Source organism: Cyanistes caeruleus, chromosome 11 (genome assembly GCF_971803275.1).
Source record: "Cyanistes caeruleus chromosome 11, bCyaCae1.hap1.1, whole genome shotgun sequence".
NCBI classification, from domain to species: Eukaryota; Metazoa; Chordata; class Aves; order Passeriformes; family Paridae; genus Cyanistes; species Cyanistes caeruleus.
Window position 1 is genome coordinate 4,119,841 of NC_141711.1, and position 27,719 is coordinate 4,147,559.

The 27,719-nt window shown below is 41.7% G+C and overlaps 1 protein-coding gene across 40 annotated transcripts in view; it reads left to right on the top strand.

The window, feature by feature from the left end:
* The window catches only part of FOXP1 (forkhead box P1), a 378,502-nt gene that overhangs the window by 213,895 nt on the left and 136,888 nt on the right, over positions 1 to 27,719 (top strand). For all 40 annotated transcript variants that reach the window (XM_086846832.1, XM_086846841.1, XM_086846847.1 and 37 more), the window contains one exon: positions 3,272 to 3,453. In XM_086846832.1, coding sequence (XP_086702958.1) covers positions 3,283 to 3,453 — 171 coding nt within the window. In that variant the 5' untranslated portion in view covers positions 3,272 to 3,282. The remainder of the gene's footprint in view (positions 1 to 3,271; positions 3,454 to 27,719) is intronic.

Sequence of the window (27,719 nt, forward strand, 5' to 3'; positions counted from 1 at the left end):
TGGACATGGGTTCGTTTACCATTAAATTTCTTCAGTCAGAACCAGGTCTCCTGCCTGTCATGGAAGCAGTTGTGGAGTATTATTATTTTTTTATAATAAATCATTATGCATAACAGCTTCTCCAGCACTGTGTTGGTTGTATTCAGACCAGAATCACGGTTTGTGATACTTCACCTGGAGTTTCAGTTCAGTTCCCACAGAACCTAATTATGTTGCATAAAGTCAACCTTGCTTTGCATTTTTCTTTCACAATTTTGAATGACAAACTTCAGTAATAGGCTCCTGTAAGTTCATCTCCTCTTTGCTGGGAAGAGACAATTATCTCAGCCATCCTCGGTGTACGATCATCTCAGCTCATTTAGGTGTGCTCAAAAAGACAAATAATAATCATTCTTGCAGAAAGCTCTCACAGGTTGATTTTTCATGACATGACACTTAATGATCAAACCAAACTGTGATTATTCATGTCAACTCACATTTGACTTTAGTGAAGGAATAAACAGTTTTATCTTTCTTTCCCTTGAAATACCAGTTTTCTATCGGAGGTATTTTAACAGAGCACTCTTGTTTTGTACAGGCATATAGTTTAAGTTATGTTGAAGTTCACTGCTTGTAAATTGGTGTTTTTAAAGCAAAATTTGCTTAAAGATGTTCACTTCTGCTTTTAAAATATATTTTTTTTAAAGTTTAAACGTGGTCTCCCGGCAAACTCTATTTCCAGCCTCATTTCTTTGGTAGCTGCTGCCAGTTCTGGTGGGATCCATAGGGTCCAGTGGAGGGGCCGTGGCCCTGTGCAGCTGAGCTGGTAACTGGCTGGGGTTCTTCAAAAGGTAAAACAGAGCATGAAATTTGTCATAGAAAAGGTTCTCAAGAACTATGATCTTTTTCTGACCAAATACAATAAATAATCCAACTTTTTCTTAGTCCTATAGGTTAGAAAAATTGTTGCAGTTTCTACTGTTTTTTCTTTCCAGGACCATTTTGCAGTCCTAGAGACAATAAATAATTTCTTGACCAGTTTGGTTGTGAATTATTTTCTGTGTCCTGGAGATATTGCGCTCAGAAGGGCAAGCCAACAAATCGTGATCAGTCAGTGATGGATCTGCTCCTCAGTGGTGCACATTCTTCTTGCTGCTGTCAGAGCTTTTCTTGGTGCTTCCTCTGACCCTACTGCTTTTTATTCAGGTTCTCACTTCCCATTTGTTGCATCAGAAGTGCTGGAAAATGAGATGTACCTCTTCACTGTTCTGGCACATGGATTTTAGCATCCCTTTCCACCACAGTGGCTGCTGGAGGCACCTTCCACCAATTCTCGTGTGTCCTTCCTCCATCAGCTTCGGTCTGTGAAGGGGGGATGTGCCACCCACCATTACTGTCATGCTCCAAAACAGCCAAAGGCATGAGTCTCTGGGTTTAACCCTCTAATCCAATCTTTCCTGGTGGTCATCCTTGCCCTCATCTGCTGCTGGGGTAAATTAATGTAGTGCTCCATTTTCTCCAGTTGAGACCTGACTCTAGATTTTGGTGGAAGCAGAAAACAATAACATCAGTTCTTTCTTTATTTGTCATGGGGTAAAAGTGGTAAATCCTTTTTTTAGCATATAAAAATTGCTTGGTGTGTTTTTGAGTGACTTGGGTGCTGTCTGTGGATTCTAACTCCTTTCTCTTCTTCCAAAGCAACCTGTGCCATGCAGTCGCTGCCTGGTGTGTAATCCAGCCTTGCCTGTTAGATGTAAACACTTATTTAGACCTTATCATGCTTATAGGCTTTCCTTACAGTGCTGAAAATGAAAAACACACCATACTTGGTGTGTATCAGAGCAGGATCATGTTAAAAAATCCAAAAGCATTTCCTAGTGGTGTTGGGAAAGCTAGGTTTGTTTAGATCTCTGGAGCTTTCACAGAGGAGTTGACAGAAACTTTATAATGAGTCTCCAAACCCTTTTGTCCCCTGGCATAATTTGAAGATTTAACAAAACAGATTGAAACAAGTTTCCATAGACCAGATGAAATTTATTTGAATGTGATCAAAACGTTTGAATCTGTCCTACTATCATCCATGTGCTTGGTTTACTGAATTCAAACGGGTTCTTCCTTGAAGATAAAGCATCTTCCTTCTGAGGTGAGCTACCCTGCACAGGGGCATTTGGCTCACATGTCCATGTTGTCACTGTGGGGTGGGCAGTGTGCTTGGAGCACACAGCTTGGCTTTCCATTCCCCATCTCTCCTGGCTGAGGGGAAGAGGAGGAGTGGGCTGGTGGAAGCCAGACAGGTTAATGGCATTTAAATCCTGGAAGCTGGGGTTTTGCAGGTGGAACTACTTATAAAACAAGTCATCATATTCTCTCCGAGGTAGTGGTTTGCAGCTGAAAACTGGCGTGTGTGCTTTGTGTGGGGAGTCCTGTGCAGAAATGCTGATGTTCGTTCTGAGGGTGGGTAAATCCCTGGGGTTCTGGGGTAAGGAGGTGGCTCTTTGTCCTCATCCTCGTTGCAGGCTTGTGACCCACTGACAGTCTTGGTGAACACATCCAGGGACAGGCTGACACCAAGAGCCAGTTGGGAGGGCTGGCTGGAGGGAGCTGTGGCTGCTGAGATGATATTTAACCAAATAACACAAGAGGCTCCTCACTGTAATGCCCTAAGAGCATCCAAATCCAGACCAAATCCATAGCCAAAAATTTTGTCAACAAGCCTAATTCTGTGAGCATTTGTAGCAGTTCTCCTGAAGTGAAAACTGATGATGGTTCAGCACATCCCAGATTAAGCCTAAATTGCTTCAGAGTAATAAAAGGTGCTAATTTGGCACTATCATGGTATGAGTGAAAACCAAAATAGCAAATGCTCTGCTTCACCTCCGTGCCCCTACACAGTGTATATCACATTTTTGATATTGTCCATCATATGTTGCCAAGAATGACTCATCCGTTTCAAAGGAAAGCATCCAGATGTAACTAGAGAAATTTAATTATGGATTCTGTGTGTTCGTTCAAAAATATTTTTTTTTCTCTAAGGGAAAAAAGATGTTGAGCAAATAATACTATATTTAGAAGAGAACTAACTTACTAAAATTATAGCTGTACCAATGGATAAATAAACATAAACTAGTAGCATGAACCATTAATGAAAGATAAATCGTATGAAGGAAAATGACATATGTTTACAGTTTTGGCAGGATTTAAAACAGGGCATGTCTCCTTATATACAGCAACTGTTTTAACAGCTGCTTTTTTTTTTTTTTTTTTCCCCCTCCCCTCCCCTAAATTATTTCAGGTTTTTGAGTCATGATGCAAGAATCTGGGACTGAGACAAAAAGTAACGGTTCAGCCATTCAGAATGGAGCGAGCGGTGGCAACCATTTACTAGAGTGCAGCCTGCGGGAAGTGAGATCAAACGGCGAGACACCTTCCGTTGAAATTGGGGCTGCAGATTTAGCACATCTCCAGCAACAGCAGGTACTGTAAGATGCATTACAAGTTTCCTACCTACAGGAAAAGCATGAAGGATTTAACCCCCCCTTCCCAAACCCTTTGTACTTGCCAGGCAGAGGATGCTTTTAGGACTCGCCTGTGACATCCTGTGCGTTTTTGCCCGTAGGGGATTGCGGTCGTTGGTGTAAAGGGAAACCTTGGACTTCTCTTCCGGGGCTTCTTTTTAATCATTCCCTGGAAACACCCAAAGATCAGGGCTTGCTTCCGTTGCCTGAGTGTGTTGAGTCTGGTGGCGGCAATTGGGTGAACTGCTGTATACAAATAACTGGTTTCCAAAATATGTCACTGGGTGGAAAATACACTAACGTTAACTTTTTGGTTTTGCAACAAATTCTAGTATAACCTAGCAACCTCTATCAACAGAATGTTTTCTATTAGTGAGGAAGGCTGCAGAGGTATCTGCTGCACAAAATGTCAGAATAAATAAATAAATACATCCATGTAAGTGTTCCTCAACTCAGAAGAATCAGACCCAAATTGTGCGTTTTGCCTTGGTGTTCTAATTAGCGTATTTTCTGGGAAGTGACCAAATTCACCAGTGTAAATTATCCACATAATACGTTTTGGCTTTTTCTTTTCCCTGATAAAATTCTGAAGCCCTCTGAGGAAATTTTACACCAAAGTGCTGGGCATGTATCATTAATGTGTTTGGGAACAAAGGCTGCAGCAGAGCCACGGTGAATGCACTAACGCCTAACCCTCATTTTCTCTAATGCAATAAGGATTCTTAAAACCTTTTAAATAAGCGATTGGCAGCTGGTTAAGACTCCCTTAAGTGTATAGTGATCTTTTTAGCAGGTTGTTGTGGAGAAGAAAAAAACCTGTGCTCAAAAACAAAGCAAAGTGAAGGCTTGAGGAGGAGTAGGACACCCCATTTGCCAATCTAAGACAGAAAGCTGCCATAATTAAAGAAGTCAGAAAAATGGATGATACTAAATGCACAGACTTTGGTTGTTTCAATAATTTCGTCCTACAGGTTTTTACTTGAAGTGAGAATACCATCAGTGAGAAAATCACAGCCATGCTGAATTCATTACTGCAGTAGTCACACAAAACCACGGATAAAATTTCAATAACTGCAGGCCACAGTTGAGTAAACAGTTGCACTGAAACTTAATTCCTGTTGACTTTTCCCTCATTCTTTGCCAGGGGCACATTCTGATTCGTAGTGCAAAGACAACAGGGGTTACAGCTTTGATTAATATAGGACAGTAGAAGAGGAGTGGAACAGTAAAATACGTTCAACGCAAAGGTCTCGTCTTAAAAAAGGCTTCGTATCAAAATGAGTTAATTACACTGTGTTTTCCATAGGAGCACTGTGGAATTTTCTAGTGAGGCTTTGTGCAGAGAGAAACAGGGAGGGGGGGATCATGCAGAAATGTGCATGCTGTGGACCAGAATGGCTCAGACCTCTGCTCCTCCACCACTAACTAACCCTGTGCCAGGGCTTCTCCATAGCCATCCCGAGGGCTGGTGGCCATCCCGAGGGCTCAGGATGTCTCAGATGATGTTGTCACCTCGCATGTAACGGCTGGTGTCACTCAGCTGCCCATCCTGTCAATTAAGGAGTGGCACCCATTCATTCCCAGTCCTCCAGCCCTCCCCAAACAGAGCACAGAGTGCTCAGGGCTGGGGACAGGACTGCCAGGCTCGGGATTGCTTTCACACTGCTCTGATTTTAGCTTGCAGTTTATTTATCCTCTGCCAGTACAGCCAGTGTGGTTGGGGATCTTGCTTTTCTCCAAGTTCTTCAAAGACCTTTATGTTCTGTGTTTGAATTCTGCTGTTAATTGGTTTTGATGACTAACTTCTTCATGGAGTTTATCTTTTATAAAGCAAGTTGATTGCAAAGTTTAAAACAGTTATTAAAAAAAAAAACAACCAACAAACCAAATCCTGATAACAATAAAAGGGTAATCAGAACTAGCATAAAAATATCAATCTTGCTGTTTGGAAAACATTTTTAAACGCTGAAAAGAAGAAAACCCCGTTGTTTTCAGACAGCTAATGCAAGCATTTACAGATACACATACAACATGGAGCATAATGTTTAGATGTTTCTCCGTATACAACATATGCTCTCAGGTCACTTAACAGAATGCGTTCTACAAAACACTCCTTCAATACAAATGAATGAGTTCTGAATTAAACAGCTATTTCTTAAGAGCATTTCATTCAAATCTTTTCATTTTGCCACCTGGCACTTGTTTTGTCTGAAAAAAAAATGAAAAAAAAATCGGTGGTGGGTAGTTTGAGCTTTGCTGCTGTGTTTAGTTGTGTGTTCCCATGATCACATGGCAGAACAGTGAAACCTGCATGTACAAAGGCTTGTGAAAGCATCTGTGCTGAATTTAGGGTCACATTTTTGGTGACATTTATGAATTTATTAGGACTAATAGTTTAGTTATTATGAGAGAGGAAAACAGAAATACTTCAGGGTTTTTTTAGGAAGTTTTAATGGGTTTGCTAACTTGTAAATATTTTACCATGGAAAAATATGGAGCACCACAGCTGTTCATGTGTTTGCAGGAGAAGTGTATGGTGTGATCACTCTTTCTGTGAGTACAGGGAGGACTTGTAGGACAAGTTTTATGCTTCCCATGTCATGTTAGGGTGATCCTGCCATGCAAGGAGACAGAGAGTGATGTGATGCTCAATTATTTTAGCATTAGCAATCTCATAAAATGTACTGTTAAGCTGGGAGTAGCAAATGTGGGGATGAGTTATGCTATTTATAATAAAGCCAAGTAACTCCAGCTGATGTTTATATTGGTAAAGTAAGAAAGGCAAGGCAATACAAGTGACTCTTCAGGGATGGTATGTCTGTGGAAGAGTAAAAGTGGAAATGCATATAGAAATCATCCTCAGAACCAAAGTATAAGGGAAAGAGAACTTCTTCTCGTAGTATTTTGGCATCTGCTGGGGGTGGGAGAGGTGGCCTTCCCACTGCTGCTGACTCCACAGGTCCCAGAGGTCAGCATCTCATGGCAGTGACTGTCAGGATGAGGTGGAATGGGCAGGGGTCTGGTGAGCAGTCTGGAGTAGGTGTGAAGGTTACCTGGATCACTGTAGTTCCTGAAGAGATGAAGCTGGGATTTGGTGTGGGGTCAGGTAGTGGGGCTCAGGAGCTTTGTCCCAGAGTGTCCACGGAGGCAGAACCAAGTGACAGAACAGAAAACCTGGGAACGAGGTACCAGGCAGAGTCTAGCAACATCTGCTGGCTCTGAGGCATCATGGAAACATCTGGGAGGTGCAGAATGGGTGTTGGAGTGACCCACAAGCTGAAGGTCAGGCTGGGCGAGGGAAGCTTGGGCATAAGGGATGTAATGATGGGGTGACTCCTGCCTACCAAGCAGTAATAAATAAAGACTCATAGGGACAAACTGCCTTTTAATGTTCATGATCACAGCTGTAGTTGCTTCAGTGGTTTCTGATGTCTACTCAGATAGAAGATTTGATGCCTCAGTTCTAGACAGTTCTTTTTTTTTTTTTTTTAAAGCTTATAAAATAAATATTATTTATTGCATTTTATTTTTATCCTCAGGACTATTCATTAAAGTGTTCTTCACATTATTAGCAGTGAAACAAGACTATGAATTGAACAAAGAGAATGATTACAAAGTTGAATCCTGATGTATAGCAGCAAGACACCAAGTGCTGTGTTGCATGGTGGCAGAAATACAAAACTCTCCACATCAATAGCCAGATCCACTTTGATACTCTAACTTCAAGTACTGCCCCACGAGTATAAAACTCAGTATCTTTGTCTAATCCAGAATGCTTTTGAACTTTGAGGAGGTATGACTTTAATAGTAATTTGTTGACAGATTAGCTGCAGAGATTGCAAAGGGTTTATTTTGTAAAACTGGCAGGCTCCTATCAGTGTTCTCTTAAGGAAAAAAACACACACTGGTGTTTTGCAATTGCTTGCATTTATTGACAACCTGCGCTGAGCAGGCAGAATCGGAATGTTTGGATAATGTAAACCTATAGCTTGTCTGATGGGGTGTAGTGTACTTTTAGGTAGTGCATAGATTGCTTGATAAAAAGGGTTACAAGGTGGCCGTGTTTATGACAAACTGGAATAGAAATAGAAAACGCAACTGGTATGTGGAGAAAGAAGGAGGAGGTTTATGTAAAGAATTATGGGGAAGTTTCTTTTCTTCACTTTGTCTTTGAGCTGAACTATACTGTAATTATGAAGTGTCACTTCAAGCTTTCTGAAGAATTCAGATAAATACTGGTTTTGCCATGTGTCCACCAAGTAAGGAGAGAAGGGTTTTTTCCTTGGAAAAAAAAAGTGTTGGATTTTTTTTTTATATTCTGTTTTGTTCTTTTATTCAAATAAATGCCTGCAAGTGAAAAATATAATTTTGTTCATACATAAAAAGGTTTGATAGGCAAAAGAAATTTGGACTAGATTCTGGTCTGTGCCCAAGTCAGTGCCTGCAGTTGGGCTCTTTGTGGCATCCTTGTGAAGATGCCATAGTTGAGCCCTTTGGCAGTAGTTGTTGCAGGAAATGTTGAGATGTGAAGTGTTAGATCGAGGGAATCGAACTCCAGAGGGAATATGTGGGTTCTTCAGATTTTGTTCATGTTCAAAGACAAGGGAAATGTACAAGAAATGGGGGATTTGGTGTATTGTTGAGAGGCTGTTTTAATTGTGCAGATCAAAAAGAAAATTTGACTAGAAAGAAATCTGAATATATCACAGTGTATATGAAAGAAATGCCTTTTTTTTTTTTTTTTTTTTAAATTGGTGAGCTTCATGTCATTTTGCAAACCCGTGAGGAGAGGTTACAAACTGCATCAAGAGTTTTACGGTCCCATTGATCATGATGTGGACTTATCTCTGTAGAGCAAAACTGCTAAATTAGATCCAAGATAAAGTCTTTGTTTCATATTGACATAACTGGGTTAGACCAAAATTGTTTGTTAGACTTTAAGGGAGCGTCTGTGTTGAGTCATTTTGTCCAAAGAGACATAAAGCATAATTATTAAACTGCTGTTGCTATTGAAGGAGCCATTTGAAAGTATAGATTAAACTCCATGCAGGCTATTGGATTGTGTCTGATTTTGTATTGTAGTACCCTCATAATTGAAGATTACAACATGGTGAAAAGATGACTGCATTTGTAGAGCTTCTGCTGTTTCATCAGAGATTGTGAAAAACAACTTTATGCTCCCAGTAACTTTGTGGTTTTTATCATTCAGACTTTTCCCCCAAGTTCTGCCGTCTCCCAGCATTGAACGGAAGGTGACATGATGTCTTTTTAGTCATTCAAATCTAATAACTTTTAATCTGAAGGTTAAGTAGTGAGATATAAACTAAGAGACGATAATATCAATTTTATGTTCACTGAAGGGCACAATATACCTCTTTCTAGTAGAGGGAAAATTGTGCGTAAAATGTCTTTTGCTTTTCAATGGAAAAGCTGTGGCTCTGAGAGCTTAGGAATGAAGCAGCACTGGAAAAATTAAATAAGTTTTAACATAGGCTGGCTACCTTGCCTGGGTTTTAGAATCAATGATTTTTTTCCCTTAATAATTCAATTTTTAGATCAGTTGTCAATGAACCATGCTGAGAACATTCATGCAGCATTCTCTATCCTCACTATTGCTAATGTCTTTGTTACAACTACTTATTGACACCAACAAGCCCTAAATTTTCTCTAACTGTTGAAGGGTAAGGGGAAACTACTACTTAGTTGCACTTGCTGAGATTATTGTTTTCTCTTTGTCTTGGTTTTGTTTTATTTTGCTTCTGAGGTCTTTGATAAATAACTGCATAAACCCGAGTCCTCAGAGCACCTTGACATTGTTACCCAGAGCTCTGCTGTTGTGTGTGCAGGTACAAGCATGGACTTGCAGAAGCTGGATCATTAGACATGTAATCACCTGGGTTATGTGCACATCCAAATCCAGAAGTCCTCTGTAGGCTGTCCATGTCTATTTCTGTATTTATTTATTGTTTTACAATAGCTGCTTTTACTTCACCTGGTAAATTAGGATCAGGCAGTAATCATTTAGGTTTCTGTGGGCTCTTTGAAGGGATGGAGCTTCTGAAATATGTTTGCTGGGTTGCTTTTTAGCCTTGCATCCCTGTGAAAATTCAGCAGTGGTGTGTTTGTTCACAGCTGTTTTCGTAGGTGTGCACTCTCCCCTTATATTTGCTTATGCTTACTCATAAGCAATAAAAGTTCCACATTCAGGAGTGCTGTTTAGGGAAAGTCCGCAAAGGAATGCTTTAAAGCTGTTAGGCAGCACGTGTATACACTGCAGAAGGCTTCCAGCAAGCATCAGATATGAATTAAAAGTCTATTTCAAGTGATTGATGTTATTCAGATTATTAAAGACTGTTCCTCCTCCAGTCATCTTCATACTTTGAGGGTTGTTTTATAAGTGGTGCAAGCACTTATTTGTTGTAAATATATATATACACACATATATATATATCTCAAACTTAAAATGGTAGTGTGCCTATGAAGGTGTAAAACAGCCTTTAATTCTCATGGAACTGTTCCTCATCATATCTTTTAACATTTCAAGATGCTTAAGCATGTGCCTAAATAGAAGTACGTGGCTAGTCTGATTAAGGTCACTGGTACATCTCATGCCTGTAAAATTAGGAATGTGCTTAAGTAGCTCGCTGAATTAAGGCTTAAGTAATTTCACACTAATACGAAGTTGCATGGATTGCTGATATTTTAGAACTAATTTAACTTTATTTGGAGATGCTCTGCATGTAGGGAGATTGTTTGGCAGTGCCTGAGGAGTAGCAGTGGAATTGCAGCTGTTTTCAGTAGGATAACCCTTGATTTCAGTGGAGTTTTGTCTGACTTAAAAACATTCAAATAAGAACAGAATCAAGTGCCATGGTTTCCTGCATTATGTTCTTTTCTCTCGGGGAGCTCCACTGGGTATCCCAGCAAGTGACAAGAATGTTAACAGTACTGTTGTAATTTATAACAGTGATGTTGTAAATAAAGATTGGGATTTGAAGTAAAATTGCAGAAGTTGTGAATACTCTTCATGAGTTTATTTAACTGCATAGCACCCCATTAATTAAAAAAAAATTAACAGAAGGTATCTTTTGGAGGCTTAGTGTAAACAGTGACATTATATAACGACAGTTTTGTAGGATAGTGTTGCTTGTTTTGCTGCTGCATTCTGTATTTTGTTAGCCGTGCTCCCTACATTTCCAAAACATAAACTATATTTGCAACCTGTTTTAAATAGTGCAAATATATCTCTTTTTTCCCTGTAAGAGCTACAGATTGTGTCTGTGGAGTGTACAGTCTCAGACATCCCTGAAGCCTGGGGCAAGTGCCAGGTTTATTACAAGTTGGGCTTTTCAATTTATTTTGAATCATATTTTTTTTTCTTTTAAGGGTTTTTGTTTGTTTTTTGATTTTGTTTGGTTTTTTTCCCCCTTTTTTTTTCCCAGAATACTGAAAGTAGGGCTGGTAAAGTGAAGGTTGAGGGGAGTTGGGCTATTTAATCTCTCTGACAATGTGTTGTAAAACTCATCAGTGCAGTTCTCCCCTTTGCCCCCAGCTCTCAGAGCATGTTCCCAGGCAAACCAAAGAGAAGGATGCAAGAAATGGATATAATTCCTTGTGTTCTGTGTGCTGACCTAATACTGGTTCTCATTTAATGACCAGAGGATTGAGAACTGGGATGGTTACAGACAGAAACATCACTGGGCATGCAGCTGCATGCCTGGAGACGGGTCATTTTTGTCTGGTAGAGCACTGCAGTTCCAAGTTTAGGTGACCTCTTTTGATCAAGCTTCAAGGCTGAACTAATTCTTGTATGCATGTTTGGGGCCTTCTTACCTTATTAAATAAAATAATCAGGTTTTTGAAAGGATTTTGTTCCTTTCTAGCAAGAGGCATCGTCATCGAGGGGCACAACACAAATGTTTCAAATTTGGAGATGCAGAGCAAGGTCACAGTTTGCCTCCAGAATCTGAAGTAATCAGGATTTTATTTCAGATAAAACCTCTGGGGCTGATACTTAGAAAACACAACTTTTAACTGGCATTACGCAATTTGCTATGGGTCACTTAGCCAAATATTTGTGTATGGGTCTTTTTTCTTCTTTTTTTTCTTTTTTTTTTTTTTTTTAAAGACTTTCCAAAGTTCAGGTGGGATTTCAGGCTTTAACAAACTCTACCTGGAAATTAAGTGCAGGAAGGGAGGGGGGAAAAAAAAACTTGTCTATTTGACTAGAGTGATCACAAGCTAAAGGAATGCGGTTGCTGTTGGCATGCTCAAATCAAGTTTTCCTTAAATTTTCCTTGTTATTATCACCGATACCGAAAAACGTCTGCCAGGAAAGAACTGCAACACCAGTGAAATGTTGTAAGACCACTGACTGTCTGACATTCCTGCTTTTTTCCTCCTTTTTCCGGTAATCAGTGAGATACGTGCAGAAATAGGGGTAAGGTCCCAAGCTGTTCCCAAGGACTGTGCAGGCAGAGGGTGGATCTTCCCCAGTGCCTTCTGGCATCCTCAGTCAGCAGCAGACCCACGACTTTGGGAAGATTGGCTGCTCTCTCACAGATGAAGCTGAAGCATTTGTGTTCTTAAACCGTCACCGTTTTGTATTTCTGTTTCCACATAATTAAGTGATTCACTGAAGGAGAAAGGTCAGACAGGCACAGGGAAGGAGAATGGAACTTGTTAGAAGTAGTGGGGCCCAGCATTTTGCAGCAAAAGTTAGAAACGAGACGGAGCATAGTTTTTCTCATGGATAAGAAAGCATTTAGAGCACTCAGATCCTCACAGTCCAGTCTCAGCAGTCTCCAGGAGAATTCTTCTGGCCTCTGCTTAAATGAGAAACTTGATCTACAGATGAGCTCACCTAGAAATAGCTCTGGTTTTGGGGAGAGTGGCTGCAGTTTATCCTGACTTCGTTGTGTGGCATTGCATACCTGCTCTGCTATGTCATCCCTCTTCTTCAGGCTCAGAGCAGGAAGGACAGGTGTGTGTGGAAAGCAACTGTTCTGGATTTTGTTGGAAAGCTCAAGTTGAAAGCATCCAGTGTGCTGAGTGTGCAGGTGTGGGAGCTCTGTGTTTGGGATAGGGGTACTCCGTGTCTGGAAGAAACCCCAAAGTCTCTCCTCTGGAGCAGCTGGCTGTGGCATTCACTTGTAGCTGTGGGTAAAGTGCTTTCTCTGAGGTCACAGGGAGGGTTTGGTACAGTTAAACCTCCCCAGTGCTTCATTTTAGTGCCTGTTCTTCTCTCTTGATAGCTGTGCTGCTGGTTTCTTCATCCCAGACATAGTATTTGGATAGAAAAAGCAGTTGTTTTGTTCAGGGAAAATAGTCTTCTTCCTCGCCTTCCCATAGCTGTAATGCTGTATTACAGATCTGAGAGAAAACCCTCCAAGTCAATAAACAACAAAAAGCAGACTTATCTTTTATAGTGTTCTTGAAACAAATGTAAGGTTATAACACTAAAGCAGGTTTTATTAAATCTAGGCGTGAATCCATATTGAAGAAATAATCCACTGCTTCTTTTCTGCTTCTTGTCTTTTTAATTAGCGCTGGCAATGGGATTGTTAGCTTTTAAGATATGGTAAATACGAGCCTATTAATATTATTGAATATAATACTCAAGAAGGTGCAGGGAAGGCTGGTAACTGTAGCTGTTTTATGGAGGAGCTAAAAGTGGGCTCTCTGCTGTTCCACACATCTTCCTTTATGACTACTGGGGTGAAGCCCATATTGGCAGCCCTTCCCCAGGTCTCTGGAGCAGCTGTTCCTGGAGCAGCCATCCCAGCAGGTGGTGTGGGACTCTTGTCCCTCAGTCCAGCCTGGCAGGATGGGTCTGAGCCCCTTTTCACAACAGTGAGTCTTTGGAGTTTAATATAGTTCTTACTCTTTTTCTTTGAGAAATGATTCACCAGTTCCTCCAATTAATGCTTTTTGAAGTGTTTTACTCTTGGTTTCAGTCTCTTAACTTGGACAAGGACTGGATTATAAGGGTTTAACAGTGATTAGCTCTGTTTACAGTATTTTTTCTTGCTTTGAAAGGTACGGTGTTTGCTTTGAAAGGGGTTTTATTTTGCAGAGTTTCTGTTGACCACCTGCTTTTTTTCATAATTGGTTACAAGGACAATTGCTAGGCATAATAAATAAAAGATATGGCCTTCCAAGGCTGTGTCATAGGGACTGTACGTCAAAGATTCATAAACTGCGAGCAGAAGTATGTGCCTCTCCCTGGGGGCAGGGAAGCGCGTGCCGTGTTCACGTTTGGGGATCCTTCCAAGGTCACGGAGAGCCCAGGGTAGGAACTTCTCCAGTGCTGGCTGATGGCCTGGCTGGGCTGCAGCCACGCTCAGGATAGGGCAGCCCACCAGCCCAGGTTTGCTGTGAACTCCTCTCCAGTGATAACATTTTTCTTTGTGGGTTTTGGAAAATCAGACTTTTTTGCCCCAGTCTTTCCATGCAGACCAAAGGTTGGAGTAGAGCGTGTGTTTGACACTCCTGAGTGTGTCTGATCTGTGTCTCAGCAGTCTTGTCAGTGTTGCTTTCAGTCCTGCCCAGGTCTTTTGGTGCTCAGCTCTCCATTAGGAAGTTTTTTGCCAGTGCCTGAACAAAAGTCTTATCATGGAATCATGGAATGACTTGGGTTGGATGATACCTTAGATCATCTCATTAAAAACCCCCTGCCATGTGCAGGGTCACCTTCCACTAGACCAGGTTGCTCCAAGTCCTGTCCAGCCAGGCCTTGGACACTTCATGATCATGGATCACCTGCATCTTGGGCTGACCAGCACTTGGAGTTCAAAACAGTGTAGATAAACTCATGTTTAAAAATGTCAGGCCTCAATTGGTTTTCCTAGTGGAAACTCAAAACTGGATTTACATGAAAAGAACATCCTAGAATGGGTGTGCCTGGAGACCCCTCACAATAAACCATCCCTTTTCCTTGTTGTGTATCCCATTTCATGTATTGGTTCTTCCAGAAGTATAATTTTAGCCCAAGGAAGTCTCTTTGCTGTTGTTTCCAAGCCACAGTCTGGTCTGGGAAACTCCTATCTTTACCACACATTGTGTCCCACCATGTCCAGTCTTGTATTAGGTTGTCCTTGGAGCAAAAGATGAGCCAATGAGTGTGTTTTCCCTTTTAATTGTATATGTCAGTGATAAATCTTTTGAGAAGACTCAGGCCACGTGTTCCTGGGGAGACTGCACTTCAGTCTCCATCCCAATCACTGTCCTTCATCACTCTCTTAAATCTGAAGGAGAAAACAGGAGGTTCAAAGGGAGACATGGGATGGGGGTGTGAGTGAAAATCTCATTTCATGTTCAGTGCACAGAGTCCATCCGGAACCCCCCAATAACTGCCTTAGCTGAGCCTCTGTCATTTGGAGGCCTCTGTTCTGTCTCTGCCAAGTCCCTGTCGTCCACAAGACAAGACATCTGCAGTACATTTGTTTAAAGCAGGGAGATGACAAGCATTGAAACAGATGTTGGAAAGCAGAGCAGCAAAAGGCCTGTGCTCAGTGAATGGCCCATCGGGCCGGGGCTGTTTGATGGCTGATTACAGAGTGAGCCAACTGCTCCTTCCAGCAGGCTGCACCCAGGAGATCCCCTGGTTAGAGATGTACTTTGCCAACATGTGGTGCTCCCTTTGTCATTGTGCCTTTTCACATGTACCTGGGGAGAGCACAGGGAGCGGGATCCTCATTCAGAACCCCTTAGATGAGTAACACTCTTGCTTATCCAGGCTGAATTGATTCCTGGTTTATGAGTTGAACCATTGGAAAGCATCAAGAGCGTGCCTCGGCATCCAACAGCCACTATCATTCATTAGTTTGAATGAAAAGCCTGCACAGGCTTTATCAAAGCTACAGAGAGTTTTATCATGATCAACATAAAACAATATTCTGTCTGAAACCTCTGCACCATATTGCCGTATAAAAAGCAGCTAATGTCTAGTGATCCTTGGTATATGAAGCAATTCAGGTTTATCACAAGCTGACATATTATGCTTTGACAGCAAAGAATCCCTTTTGTACCTGATCTCATGTTTCCTAAGACCAGCTTTTCACCTCCTCTCATCTTGTCTCTAGGAGCTGATCCCCTTGTGCTGGGGAGGTACAGCTCTTGTTAAATGAACTCCTGAAACCTGGGAGTATTTACCTGTTAGTCATCTTGGGCAAGACACGAGCTTGCTGAGTAAGGGAGCCAGGCTGGGGCTCAGTTGTTCAGTCCTGTGGACAAGGAGCTGGATGGAAAACTGGCCCCTAGCAGGAAAAAAGGACCCCTTCATGATCTCATGTGTTTGATAGGCATCCTGCAGTCAATGCCAAGGACACAAGGGCTGCCTCCTTCCCCAGGGTAAGGCACGGTCAGGTCTGCATGTGGTGCTTTCCCAGAGCTGGAGGGGCTCCTGTGCCTGGGCTGGAGTGCTCACCAGCATGCCCTTCACATTTACAGGGGGTTTCTGATACTCCACATGCACCCAGATATTCCACTCCAGCTTTCCTAAGGGAAGGAGAATGGGGCTCTCCAGGCTGTTTGAGCTGCCTGCAGATTTGCTATCTGCCAAGGAAAGACTGTTAGGCTCCATCACATTTCCATCTTGTCCTGGTTGAGGGAAGGGGTGCCTCTTCTTCTATTAATTTTTTTCAATCTCATTTTCTTTTTTCTTGGTGATGTTCCAGACAGGCAGTAGGTGACAGGCACATGGGGGGATTTTTTGGGTGTCCTGTGCAGGGCTGGGAGTTAGACTCGATGATCCTGATGAGTCTTTTCCAACTCAGCATGTTCTGTGATAGCCTTGAAAATCATTACTGGATTGCCCCAGTCTTCACAGGGACTTGAACCATTTACCAAAAGCATTTTATAAGCGGACTGGCTCCCATATGTCCGAGTGAAAAACACTGGACTGTGCTTGAACCTCCTTATATCATTATTGTTTATCCAAAAGGATGAAAGGAAGAAAGATCCAGGACACCTGGAGGGATGAAGGGAAGCAGAGCTCCTCTGTGCCTGCCCTGCAGATTCCTTACCTGACCAGCCCATACTGAGCCACAAATGGACTGCAAATCTTGCTGCCTAGCCAGAAGAGCCAAGGGGCAATTCCACTTCTGCCCCAAAAGTTGCTGTCATCTGCAGAGACAGGGGACTCACCAAGGGACTTTATTTTCAGGAAATCTTGCTAGTACCATTGTTTTGCAGGTAGCAGCCGGACACTGCCAGTGGTGTGTCCCATCCAACCTTTTCTCTCGCTCTGGTGGAGCTTTGGTCCTCAGGTCTTTGTGCTCCCCTCATCTGAAACAGCACAGATACTGTGCAAGAGTTAATGTCTGCCAAGGCTTTGACCTGAACATGGAATTGAAGGGGAGCTAGGTGCGTGAGTATGTTTTTGGTCATCTAAAATGGACGTTCCACTGAATAATGAGAATTCTATTAAGTGTAAAAGAGTTGTTATTGTTTATGTAGTAGTGTATTGTTCCCAGACTTGTGCTTACCCTTCATGAAGCTGGCTTTGTGACTTAGCAGTGCAGTCAAGAGTTGGACTTGGTGATCCTTAAGGTCTTTTCCAACATAAATGATTCTGTGGTTCCAGCTTGTCGTGCAGTGCTGGCTTTGGGCTCTGCAAGGTTTGGTTCTGCTTGGATTTCCCCAAAAGTTTTGCAGAGGCACATCTGGGCAGATGATGTGTGAGACCTGAGACCACTGTGTCCCTGCCCAGAGGTGGCCCAGGGCTCTCCCCACCGGAGCAGGGCCACGACAAAGATCTCTACTCACATCCTTGCTGTCCACCACCTCTCAGGGCTTCAGACACCTTTTTCCTTCCTTCCTGAGGTGCCATAATTTAGGCAGCATGTGGGGATTCAGACGTCTAAGTGGTGCTTGTTGAAGCCAGCTGAAAGCAGAGGGAAGTGGAAGGTCTCCTTGCCCATAGCAAGAGGGTATGAAGTAGATGATTTTCCAACCCATTCTAGGATTCTCTAATATGATTCTATGAAGATTGAAGGGATTGATTGATATGAGCAGATTCCTTCAGATGAAGGAATGGGAGAAATGTCTCTAAGTGTCATAGTTTTGTTCGTGGAGTTAAGTTTGCTAACCAGGTATAAGGAGATACAGTTGAAATAGGTCAGTGCTGTTACTTGTAGGAAAAGTGTTTATTTGTGGCCTTAAAATGAAAAATCATTACGCCAGAAAATATTAATAAATAATTGATCAATAGTGGAAAAGGCTCTTTCTGTAAATAAACTCCAGTGTAATTAATAGCTCTGTGCTCAGTAGTGTTCATGCAAAAGAAGCTGGGGATGCAATTAACGTGTCGGGGGCCTGAAGGACATCTGCAGATAAGGGTTAAACAGTCTGTTGAAGCTGAACTCATGAACCTGGTTAAACTGCTGGACTTGTTTGTTTCAATAAAACTTTCGTCTCCGCTGTGTACATATTTTATAGCATTCTAGAAGAAACACTTAAAGTCATATTTTTAATATAATGTTGGTAGCAAAGTATGAAGGACAGAAGAGGTAACAGAGAAGGCAACTTGCTAATGCAAAAGCAGTGTACTGAAAGTCACTTTTATTTCTTATTTATAATCTACATGCACACTCTGGATAATAGATGACAACGCTCATTCAGTACTTTAACTTCAAAGCAGAGAGAAGGCATGGATGACAGAGCTGGGAGCTGGAACACAAAGGTACTAACAACAAGAGGAAAAATGCCTGTTTACTGGATTGCATTTGTTAGCACGCTGTCTTCAGATATTGTTCCCCCAGGAATAGTGAGAATATGTGCTGCACGAACAATGATTTAACATCTGAAAATGGTACTTAAAGAGTTTTCTGTCTGGTAGTAATGTGATGAAGGCTTCTGAATGGAACCTGGGGACTTCATTTCTTCTATTTATCTATATGTCTCTCTGGTTTTAGTCAGTGGTAATTGCATATTTAACCCCTTAAATAGGTTTAACCCTCTCAGCACCAACTTTTTTTATTTTATTTTTGATCTCACGTTTGCTTTTGCTACACTACAGCTGTGCTGCTCTCATTCCCTGCCAAAAAACCAGAAAGACAAAAGGGATATTGAAGAAGTTGTGGCCAGGGAAGTGCATTGAGAATAATACCAAGCTCCACCTCTCCTTCTTCCTTCTCCTCTTCTTCCTTTTTTGAGGAAAGCAGTAGATAACAGCATCCAAGGAGGGTGTTTTAATGGGATTCAGTACAGCTGGGAGCCTTATAGCAGAGAGTGAGAGGGAGAAAGAGGGCTGTAATGAGGGGGGAAGTTGCAGATAGAGCAGTAAATCCACAGTAGAAATTTGCTGCTTACTTCAGCACTCTACTTCTTTGCATCTTTCTCAATTAGCACTTGTTCTGGGGGGGCTTGCTTAATAGCTTATGTGAAACAAATATTAACATAAATTGTTTAATTATATCAAAATCTTGAATTCCTCCAAGACGTAAAATTGTTTTTAGCTAGGAATACATCTGCAATAAAACATCATCTAGTTAAAGTAAACGAGCTCTAAGGAAAGTCGTAAGATTGTAGCTGAGCTACTTTTACAGTTTATTTTCATGGTATTTAAATTATGATACCAGTGGGTATTTTTAATTAGTGCCTCTTTAAAGTGTGCACTTGTCTACATAAGCCATTTTGGCAAATTTGACTCATTCATACCGTGGTTGCTGTAAAAGAGGCCAGCACAGCCTGCAGGAATTGGAATTAAAAGTTTCTGCAAGCTGTTGTCGACATGACCACATCTCATTAACTTAAGAAATGGAGATTATTTGCCTGAAAGCTTGATTTGACTAACAGTAATCAAATATTAGGCTCAGTGGAGAAGGAAGAGAAAAAACAGCTTCACTGTTGTGATCTATATTCTTAAGTGTTGTGTGGTTCACTTTAAATAGCTGTGGCATATTTCTGCTGTGCCAAACATAAAGGGGAAAAATGATAAGACACACAGCTTTATGAATAATCTAAGGTTAGTTTTCTTTTCCAGTCTGACATACTATTTACCAAGTTTACTAAGGGTAAATACACTTTTTCTGATGATTCTAACACCAAGAAGAATTAATTATCTTGAAAACAGTTTCAAAGTTTAAGCACTGGAAATTGCTTATATCTCATGATTATCGACTGTTAAATAGGCATGAGCCTTGAATTTGTATCCTAGAATCATTTAACTGTTTTTAATGGAAGAAGATGAGGTAGGTTGCAAAATTTTGCATAAAAGAACCAAAATAGTGAAGTGCCTTTTTTCATGTGAATTCTTTAAATAGCTTGGCAAATGAAGCAGCTGAGAGGGGAAAAAGAAAAATAAATCTATATTTTGTGCAATAATTAAGGTATGGGAGTAGGAAATTCAAAAATGTTTGTGCTTGAGAGAGTGGCAGGGTCCAAATTCAGCGTTGTGTGTTTGCCTGGTAAGTAAAGGACAATGTCATGCCTAGATGGAAGCTGTGGCACTCGTTATTAAAAAAAAAAAAAAAAGGTGCAGTTAAACAAAAGAAGATAAAGTCTTGCGCCTTTTTATGTCTTTGAACTGAGAACATGTGCTGCATTTTACTAAAGGAACATGAGCCTTGAATGTAAGTAACTGGTTTTTGCATTAGGTACTCCCTGGAGGTAGCAGAAAAATATCATGTCCCTGCATGAAATGCGAATGTGAAATCTACCAGAAAGAAATATTTATGACCATTTTATGCTTGATTAGACTTGGATGACATCTGTTAGAAGACAGGGACTGGACAAAGAGAGAGACGCTCGGGGGCAAATGTTAACAGAGTTGTTTAGATGATGCTGGGGCAGGAGCGTCCATTTACTGCCAGGCAAAACATAGGAATTGTGTTAGCGAGAGTGCAGCTGACAGGAATTCGCCGTGATGGAGACAGTGTAAACTGACGGGCTGAAATAGTAAAATGCAGCTGTTGATATTCGCCGCGCTGCCGCGATTTATGGGCAGGTATCGCAGCTGAACACAGATACTCTAACTTCCAGGGAGCAGATGCATTAACAAAGTTATATAAATGTGAGTCAGTTATAAAAAAGCGACATCTTCACTTTTTAAAGTTGTTATTCCGCCAGGCTGCGCTGAGAGTTGGAAGGACTTTCCGGAAAGAAAAAAAGCTGGAATTTTTTTTTTTCTTTTTTTTTTTCTTTTTTGAACTCTGCGGAACACAGTGCTCTGAAGCAATCAACCTGATTGTTTACTTTCCCCTCCTTGCTCTAGCACTGGAGCTTTTCCCCATGCTGGATGCTGCTGTTTTCTGAATGGAATGAAGTTCCTTGGCTGCATCTGCCCCAGTGCAGGGCAGGAGGGATGAGCATCCAACCCCCCTGGCCCAGGGCAGCAGCAGCAGCAGCCCTTCAGCTGCTGTAAATCTTTAACTCCAAAGTTTGACAATTAATCGATGGTGAGCTTTTATGTGTTTTTAATGTTAAACTGTTGTTTACCAGCTCGACCAGAAGCGGGTTTTATGGCTGGAGGTACAAACACTCACATCACTCTGGGTCTTTTCCCAGCTTTCTTTTCCTGTAAATTTTCTCTGTCTGGAATGCTTATGGGAAATGTTATTTTGTTTTTGTTTGCAACAGCTCTGTTGTTTTGATTTTGTCTGAGTGGTATGGAAAACAGTACGTCACTTGGAGTGGGTGTTTTGTCTATTGGCCATTTGGCTATTCCACATATATTTCTCATACTTACTACATGATGACAAGAGAACCCAAATGGCATAATTTTCCAGCTGAATTTTGCTTTCCAGTTTAATAATAGTGAAAGGAAAACAAAGTTAATAGGTTTAGCAGTTTTGATACTGCTCACATGCTGATAGATGCCTTTGGATTTTTTTTCCCTGTGGTTAAGGGTCTATTTAGACAAAGGTCAGATTAATGCATATATCAGTTTCTATAATAAACTGCATAAAGATTATGTTACACATTTTGCATACAGTTGTGAAAAACTGTAATTTAAGCACCCAAGTCCATAAAAGGGTAATAAACAACTTCAGTATCATCCATATGATTAGTCTAGGGTACTTTTTACAGTGATTTTTTTAGGCAGTCCATAACAGAATAAATAGCAGCAGATGCCTTTTAATTGAAAAACGATCTGAAATAAATTTTGCACTTGAAAAGAGAACACGGCATTCTCCATATATCTGTTTAGCTGGGGAGATTTGAATGTGAGATACACGGATTCTTGCATAGTATTTACCATGTTGGGGAGAGCATATCGACAGAGCACAGAATGCAGCTTTAAGACCAGATAATTTTTATGTATAGTACCGAAATATAAAATTGAAAGTATGATTAATTTTTCAATTTCTCTCAGCAGATATCTAATAATTGTGCCCATGGACTGCCAAAGGCTCCCATTAAAGATTTAAAATGCAAAGAAAGGTAGAATCAAAAAGATGGTATTTTGGATTAAATAATGTAAAAAAAAAAACTGTAGGGCAATAGCAAAGTGAAAAGCTATTGGCAAAATAAAAGCGTCATGTCAACTCTTCTTGAGACAGATTTCAACATTTACACATTCAACTACATTTTTCTGTAGCTGGGATTTAAAATTAAAATACTTAAAGGTTGCTTAAGCCAGCTGTGATTTTAAAATACATTTTTGGACTTTCAGGTTTTGATATGCTTGTTCTCAACAGAGTGATGAGAAATGCAGTGTATGACCCTGTGTTATAAATATCTCCATAAATACAGTGGCAAGGGGTGTAATCTGTTGTCCAACATTTAAAAACATGTTAGCAAACTCTGTGGCATAACGTTTCTTTCATTAAGTACCAACAGATACAGGGTGGCCAGAAAGCATTTTGCAACAGCTTCTTGGGAATGTGCTATTTTTGTTAGCCTTGGAAAGGGGGATGCTGCAGCCATAGTATATAGAGGCTGTCAGAAAGGTCCAGCTTGACTTTTCCTCCCTTTTCTGTACTGTCTTTATCACTTTGCTCAGTTCCACATAATAACATCTTCATCTGAGATTGCTGTGGCACAGGGGAACTGCATTTGTTGATCAAATTTGGCTGGATAACACTGTGATCTCGTATCCTGAAGTGCGGAGATGTGCCTGGAATACGTAAGCATAAAGCTGGCCCCTTGATTGATTGATTCTGCCTGTCACAGAACAAGATAACTGGATCAGTAAATACCCTGTGCACTTCAACTTCATCTATACAATCAAAAGTGAGGGCATCATGGGGCTGAAAAACACCGAGGCATGATGGGAATATCTACATTTCAGAATGATAGCCAGGAACTTGCGAAAAGCGAGGAAGAAAAGAAAAATTTTTTATTCCACCTTTTCCCTGTGTGTTTGTACACGAAGAGCAGTGAAAAGCACATTAATTTTGGTGTGCTTGCTGTGTGTCTGTGTCTCCCTGGATTTATTTCAGCTTCACATCTGTGTAAGGCTGCTGCTGTTGCCAGTGGTGCTAACCCAGCATAAGGCAGGGGTAAAACGAATGGATCAGACTCTGGATATTCTAGGGAAAGCACGTTATTTGGGGTGTCCTGTAAGAAGGTGGCATTTTATCAGATAAATGTAATTAAGTTGTACACCTGCCTGAGGTGATTTGCTACTTTGGCAACTCCTATCACTGTTGGGCAGAGCATCCCAAATTCAAGCTGCAGGATCTAGCTTTTTTCTGGGAATTTAAATTGAATTTTAAAGGAGAATTAAGAGTGAAGTCACTAAAAAACAAAGTAAAAAAAGGTAAAAGATGACAGGTGGTAACATTGTAATTAAAAGGCCATATTTTAATCCAGAAAACAGAATATGAGCAAATCAGGCAGGATTTTTGCTGTGTTTTTCCAGAGGTCCTTTTGGGCTATAAAAAAAACTGCCTTAGCACAATTTCAAGAAATTCTGAAGATTGGTGTTCCCCTCAAAAGTGTGTGTGTTTGTGACATATTGCTGATAGAAAGTCAGTCCATCTCCAGCCTGGCACATCCTTTGTCCTGCACTGCACGGGGTTTGTCTCCACGAGCTGGGGTGACAGAGCGAGGAGAAGCCTCTCAGGGCACCTTCACCAAAGTTACAGCAGCAAGGTGTGGTCACCAGCCCTGTCTCCTCCTCAGCCAGGTACTTGGCAAGCACAAGGTGTTAAAGCATTTGCCAGACAAAGGCTGCTGTGGTCCTGTAGCATCTCACCCTCAGGACTGTCCTGCACACCTTCCTGTGCAGGGACAGGTGTCTGATCCCTGTGGGTCCTGTGATTCTGTGGCCCTCTTACACCCTGTGTAACTGGATAAATGCACTGAAGCAAATCCTGTGGCTCAGGGCTGTAAGATCAGGCAATTCTAAGAGCAGTTCATTGCAATGCTTTTGCCTTTAACTGTTGGAACAGTTTACTATGAGATTTATGTGTGGTGTTTAATCTGGTACTTCTGTTTAGTGCTTCATTTCCCTAAGACACAGATAGCACAACTTTGTATAAAGCACTTATATGATTGCTTCAGACACCTTGGAAGTGTGAGGGGCTGGAGAGATCCAGAACCCTGTGGTGGCAACTGAAGACCTCTGAGGTTTATGCTACTATATAAACCAGCTTCAGCAGAAAATGCTGCCTGTTTTCCTGTTTGTATTCTTCTGCATCTAGGACCAGTTCTATCTGGCTATGGTTTCAGTATATGTATCACTCCCAAGTACAGCACTGAAAGCATTAAATGCTTGACTGGGCTCTCTAAACTGTAATTGTCTCTCTCTGGATTTTCTGGCATTCCCTTTGTTGGGGAAGGTTGTGAACTGTGTGATCAGGTACTTTGCTTCCTTTCCTTACCTTTGTGGTGACAAAAGGCTCTGGCCTATCCATTACTGAGGAGGTTACAGCATTTTCTCTGGGTTTACTCTGGGTGCAGCTTTCAGCACTTGGTTGGAGTACCATTGCTGTATGACACTGCCATGATTTGTTGGCTGTTTTGGATAAGTGGGTTTGGATAAGTGGTGGAAGGAAATTAATTGAAAGAAAATTCAACAAATGGTATGAATAGCCTTTTCCAGTGTGATTGTGTAACTCATTTCCCAGGATTTCCTTAGGAATCTGCATTTTTTTCATCTAGTACCTGTCTTTCTGTGGAGAAGGTGGTTTTTCTTTTGGCCTCAGAATTACTCAGAAGACAGAACAGTCTGGTATGGCTGTGCACCAGAATTACTTCCCTGTTAGAGCCTGCAGGCTTTGTTTGGAGAGAGGGTTTGAGGCTGTCTCCTAAGGGTCACAGGGCTTTACCTTCCTTGGTCCAGCAGATTGCAGCTTTGAACAATTCCTTTCTAAGAAATTGGACACGGGTGAGTTGCAGGGGTCACATATCCGTGAGGCTGCACACCTCCAGTGCTTCCTGATGAGCTGTCCAGGGAGCCTGGGCACAGATCTGCGGGCTGGTGGCCACAGCTGCCCGGCTGGGAGCTGGGAGCTGGAGGTGGATGGTGGCCCAGGTACCGGTGTGGTGGCCACAGCTGCCCGGCTGGGAGCTGGAGGTGGATGGTGGCCCAGGTATCCGGTGTGCTCAGAGCTGTCAGGACACTCACTGTCCATGCAGAAACAAGCCTTGGGGCAAGTATCTGTGCTATTTGGCCACCATCTGGGAGAGCCACATGTGATGCTTGTAATCATATCTGTCTGCTGGAGGGGCTGGGTGCTCCCTGCGTGAGCTGACATTCTGCAGCACCGGGAGTGCTCACCAGATGAACGGAGGTGCTGGAGAGCCTCAGCTCCCAGGGAGACAGCGAGCAGGAGCTGAAAGCTGGAAGGGAAACCCAGCTTTGTACTGGCCGTAAGAAATAGAAGAAATAAGAGTCACGTTCTTCTCTCCCAACAGCTGCAGTTGTAGTAAAGAGATGAGAAGCATCTTCCTCTGAGCTTTCTCTGGAGAAACTGGAAGGAATGTCTAAGTCAAGTGGATACCTATAGGGTGTGCTGACCAGAAAATTCTGTAAGGACTTTGCTTCAGGTTGTGGTGGCTCAGACCAGGGGGATTCAGCCTTGTGGGACACATCATAATAAAGAGGTCTGGGCTATATGCAGTCCTTGATGGCTCTTCACAGTCTTCATGTAGCAGTCATTCTCTAATTTATGGCATTGGTGGAAAATTTGTTGTTGTGGAAATTAGCTGGAGGAAACTGACAGCTACCTGTAGACTGGCTTCTTTCCTAAACAATATCACACAACTCAAGGGGAGCTTTAAGTAAAGTCCAGCTATTTAATAATCTATGGTTAAATATTGTCTAAAAATGAAAAAATGGATAATATCTGCAGATTTCAGACAGTTGGGCTTATTCTGTGTAGAAAATATGTGGCAAATGTTTATTTTTAAATGTTGACCACTGCTGTTAGGTATTTATGACGTTGGAAACACAACAGAAGGCTAAAAGCACCACAACAGCCTCAGGTTGGCTGAAATTGGCTGTAACCACAACTTGAAGAGGGAGTTTTATCCAACGTTAAATGCTGGAAAACCTCTCACAGCACTTCTCAGGGATCAAAAGCTTTGCAGAAGTGGTCACCACTACACAAGCAGTGTGGAGGATGCAGAAGCAATGAACTGTAGGAGTTTCAAGTGGCCAGGATCATTCTAAATAAAGTCTCCTGGGGAGCAAGAACCTTCCTTTCTGCGTTATGTACCTCTGTCCTTGTTCTTTTCTTTTCCCCACTCCTTGAGCTGGCTGGGGTGAGAAGTGTAATTTTTAGGTAGTGTCTGCAGGGTGTTTTTATGAAGCACCAGTGTGAGAAAACTCCTGAATTTGACAGAGCAGTGGAAGGTGGGGCAGGTTCATGGCTCTGAGGGTAATTCTGAACCCCTCCACCATGGGCCTTGTTTTCTTTGGCTGGCAAGTCTGACAGGGCTGACATATTTATGTACAGAGCTAGTATTTAGCTTGGAATTTTACACCTATGAATGATGAACTAAACAGAACTCATTTATGTTTTTCCTTCCCTCTGTAGCTTTCTTTTTTTCCTCTTATTTTTTTGAAATGTGAGGTTACGTATTGCAGACAAGTCTCAACATATCCACCCTGTGCTTGACCACCGGAATTAATAAGTAGCCACATTCCTTGATGATTCTATAGGGATTGGAAGCTAGGCAGCCGAGTTTGCTATGCAAGAGAGTTAATAAAAATTTTCATTGCTGGAGGAAAGCTTATATACAGTAGTCTGTTTGTCCTGTATTTCAACCACCTGAGTCAGAGCCAAAAAAGCAATTGTCTACTACATATTTCAAACAGATGCTGAGGGGTAAAAGGAGTGACTAGAATTCGCAGCAATAAAATGCTGGCTCTTTAAGTTCCCTTGAAGGAAGTGAACCTATAAAATTTTTGCTGCTGACTTGTTTGTCCAGTTCTTTGAAGTATTTAACATTAATTTAGTCTGCAAATCATTGCCACCTCAATTTTTCATTGAAGTATCAAAGCCTGCTAAACACATAACCTTGGAGTGCACGAAAACCCCTGATTCCTTTAGCAGATATATTCATTTAGCATTTACCCATTTGAAAACTTCCTCCTGACTCTGGTGGTGGGGTATGCTTTAGGTATTTGCAAAGGAAAACTTTTTGAAGAATTTTTTTTTTGTTTTTAAATGACTATTAATTTCCCTCGCCGTAGATAAGTGCATTTTAAGTGGTGGTGTTCCACCCTTTTCTGTTAATAACACCCCTTGCTGCTCTGCATCAGGAGCTGAGGTGGGAAGCCAGGATGGTTGTGTTTGGTGGATGTGCTCTGCAAAATGATTAGAGTTTGTAGGTGTTCAGGAGTAGATGTGCCTGCCTTGTGCTCACCTCTGAGTGCAGGAGCTGGGTGGGAGGCTGTGGTGGCAGAGGCTGGTGGTGCCTCAGGCTGCAGTTCTGTCTGCCAGCAGTTCCTGGCCTTTTGGGCTGTGCCCAGGATTTCTGAAAATAAGAATGAATTGATGACAATCCCACCCATGCCAAGTGAAGATGAAGGGAGTGTTTCCCTTGTCTCAGATACTCTGTCTTCCAAGCAGTCTGTGGGCTCAGACCAGCAAAATGTATGCAAGGGTCATTTTTGTTCCCTTTTTGGCAAAAAAAAAATAGCAGGTTGTTCAGTAAGTGATGAATACAGTGGCAAGTTTCTGAAGTTAGTTATTGCTGTGACATCCTGATCAACAACCTCATAGGGGTTTCTTTTTCAGGTTTTTTTAAAACCTTCCCCCCCATTTTTGACTTCTTCCTCCGAAAGTTAAGTTTCTTCTATTCTCCTGGACCTTGTCCCTTGGGGGA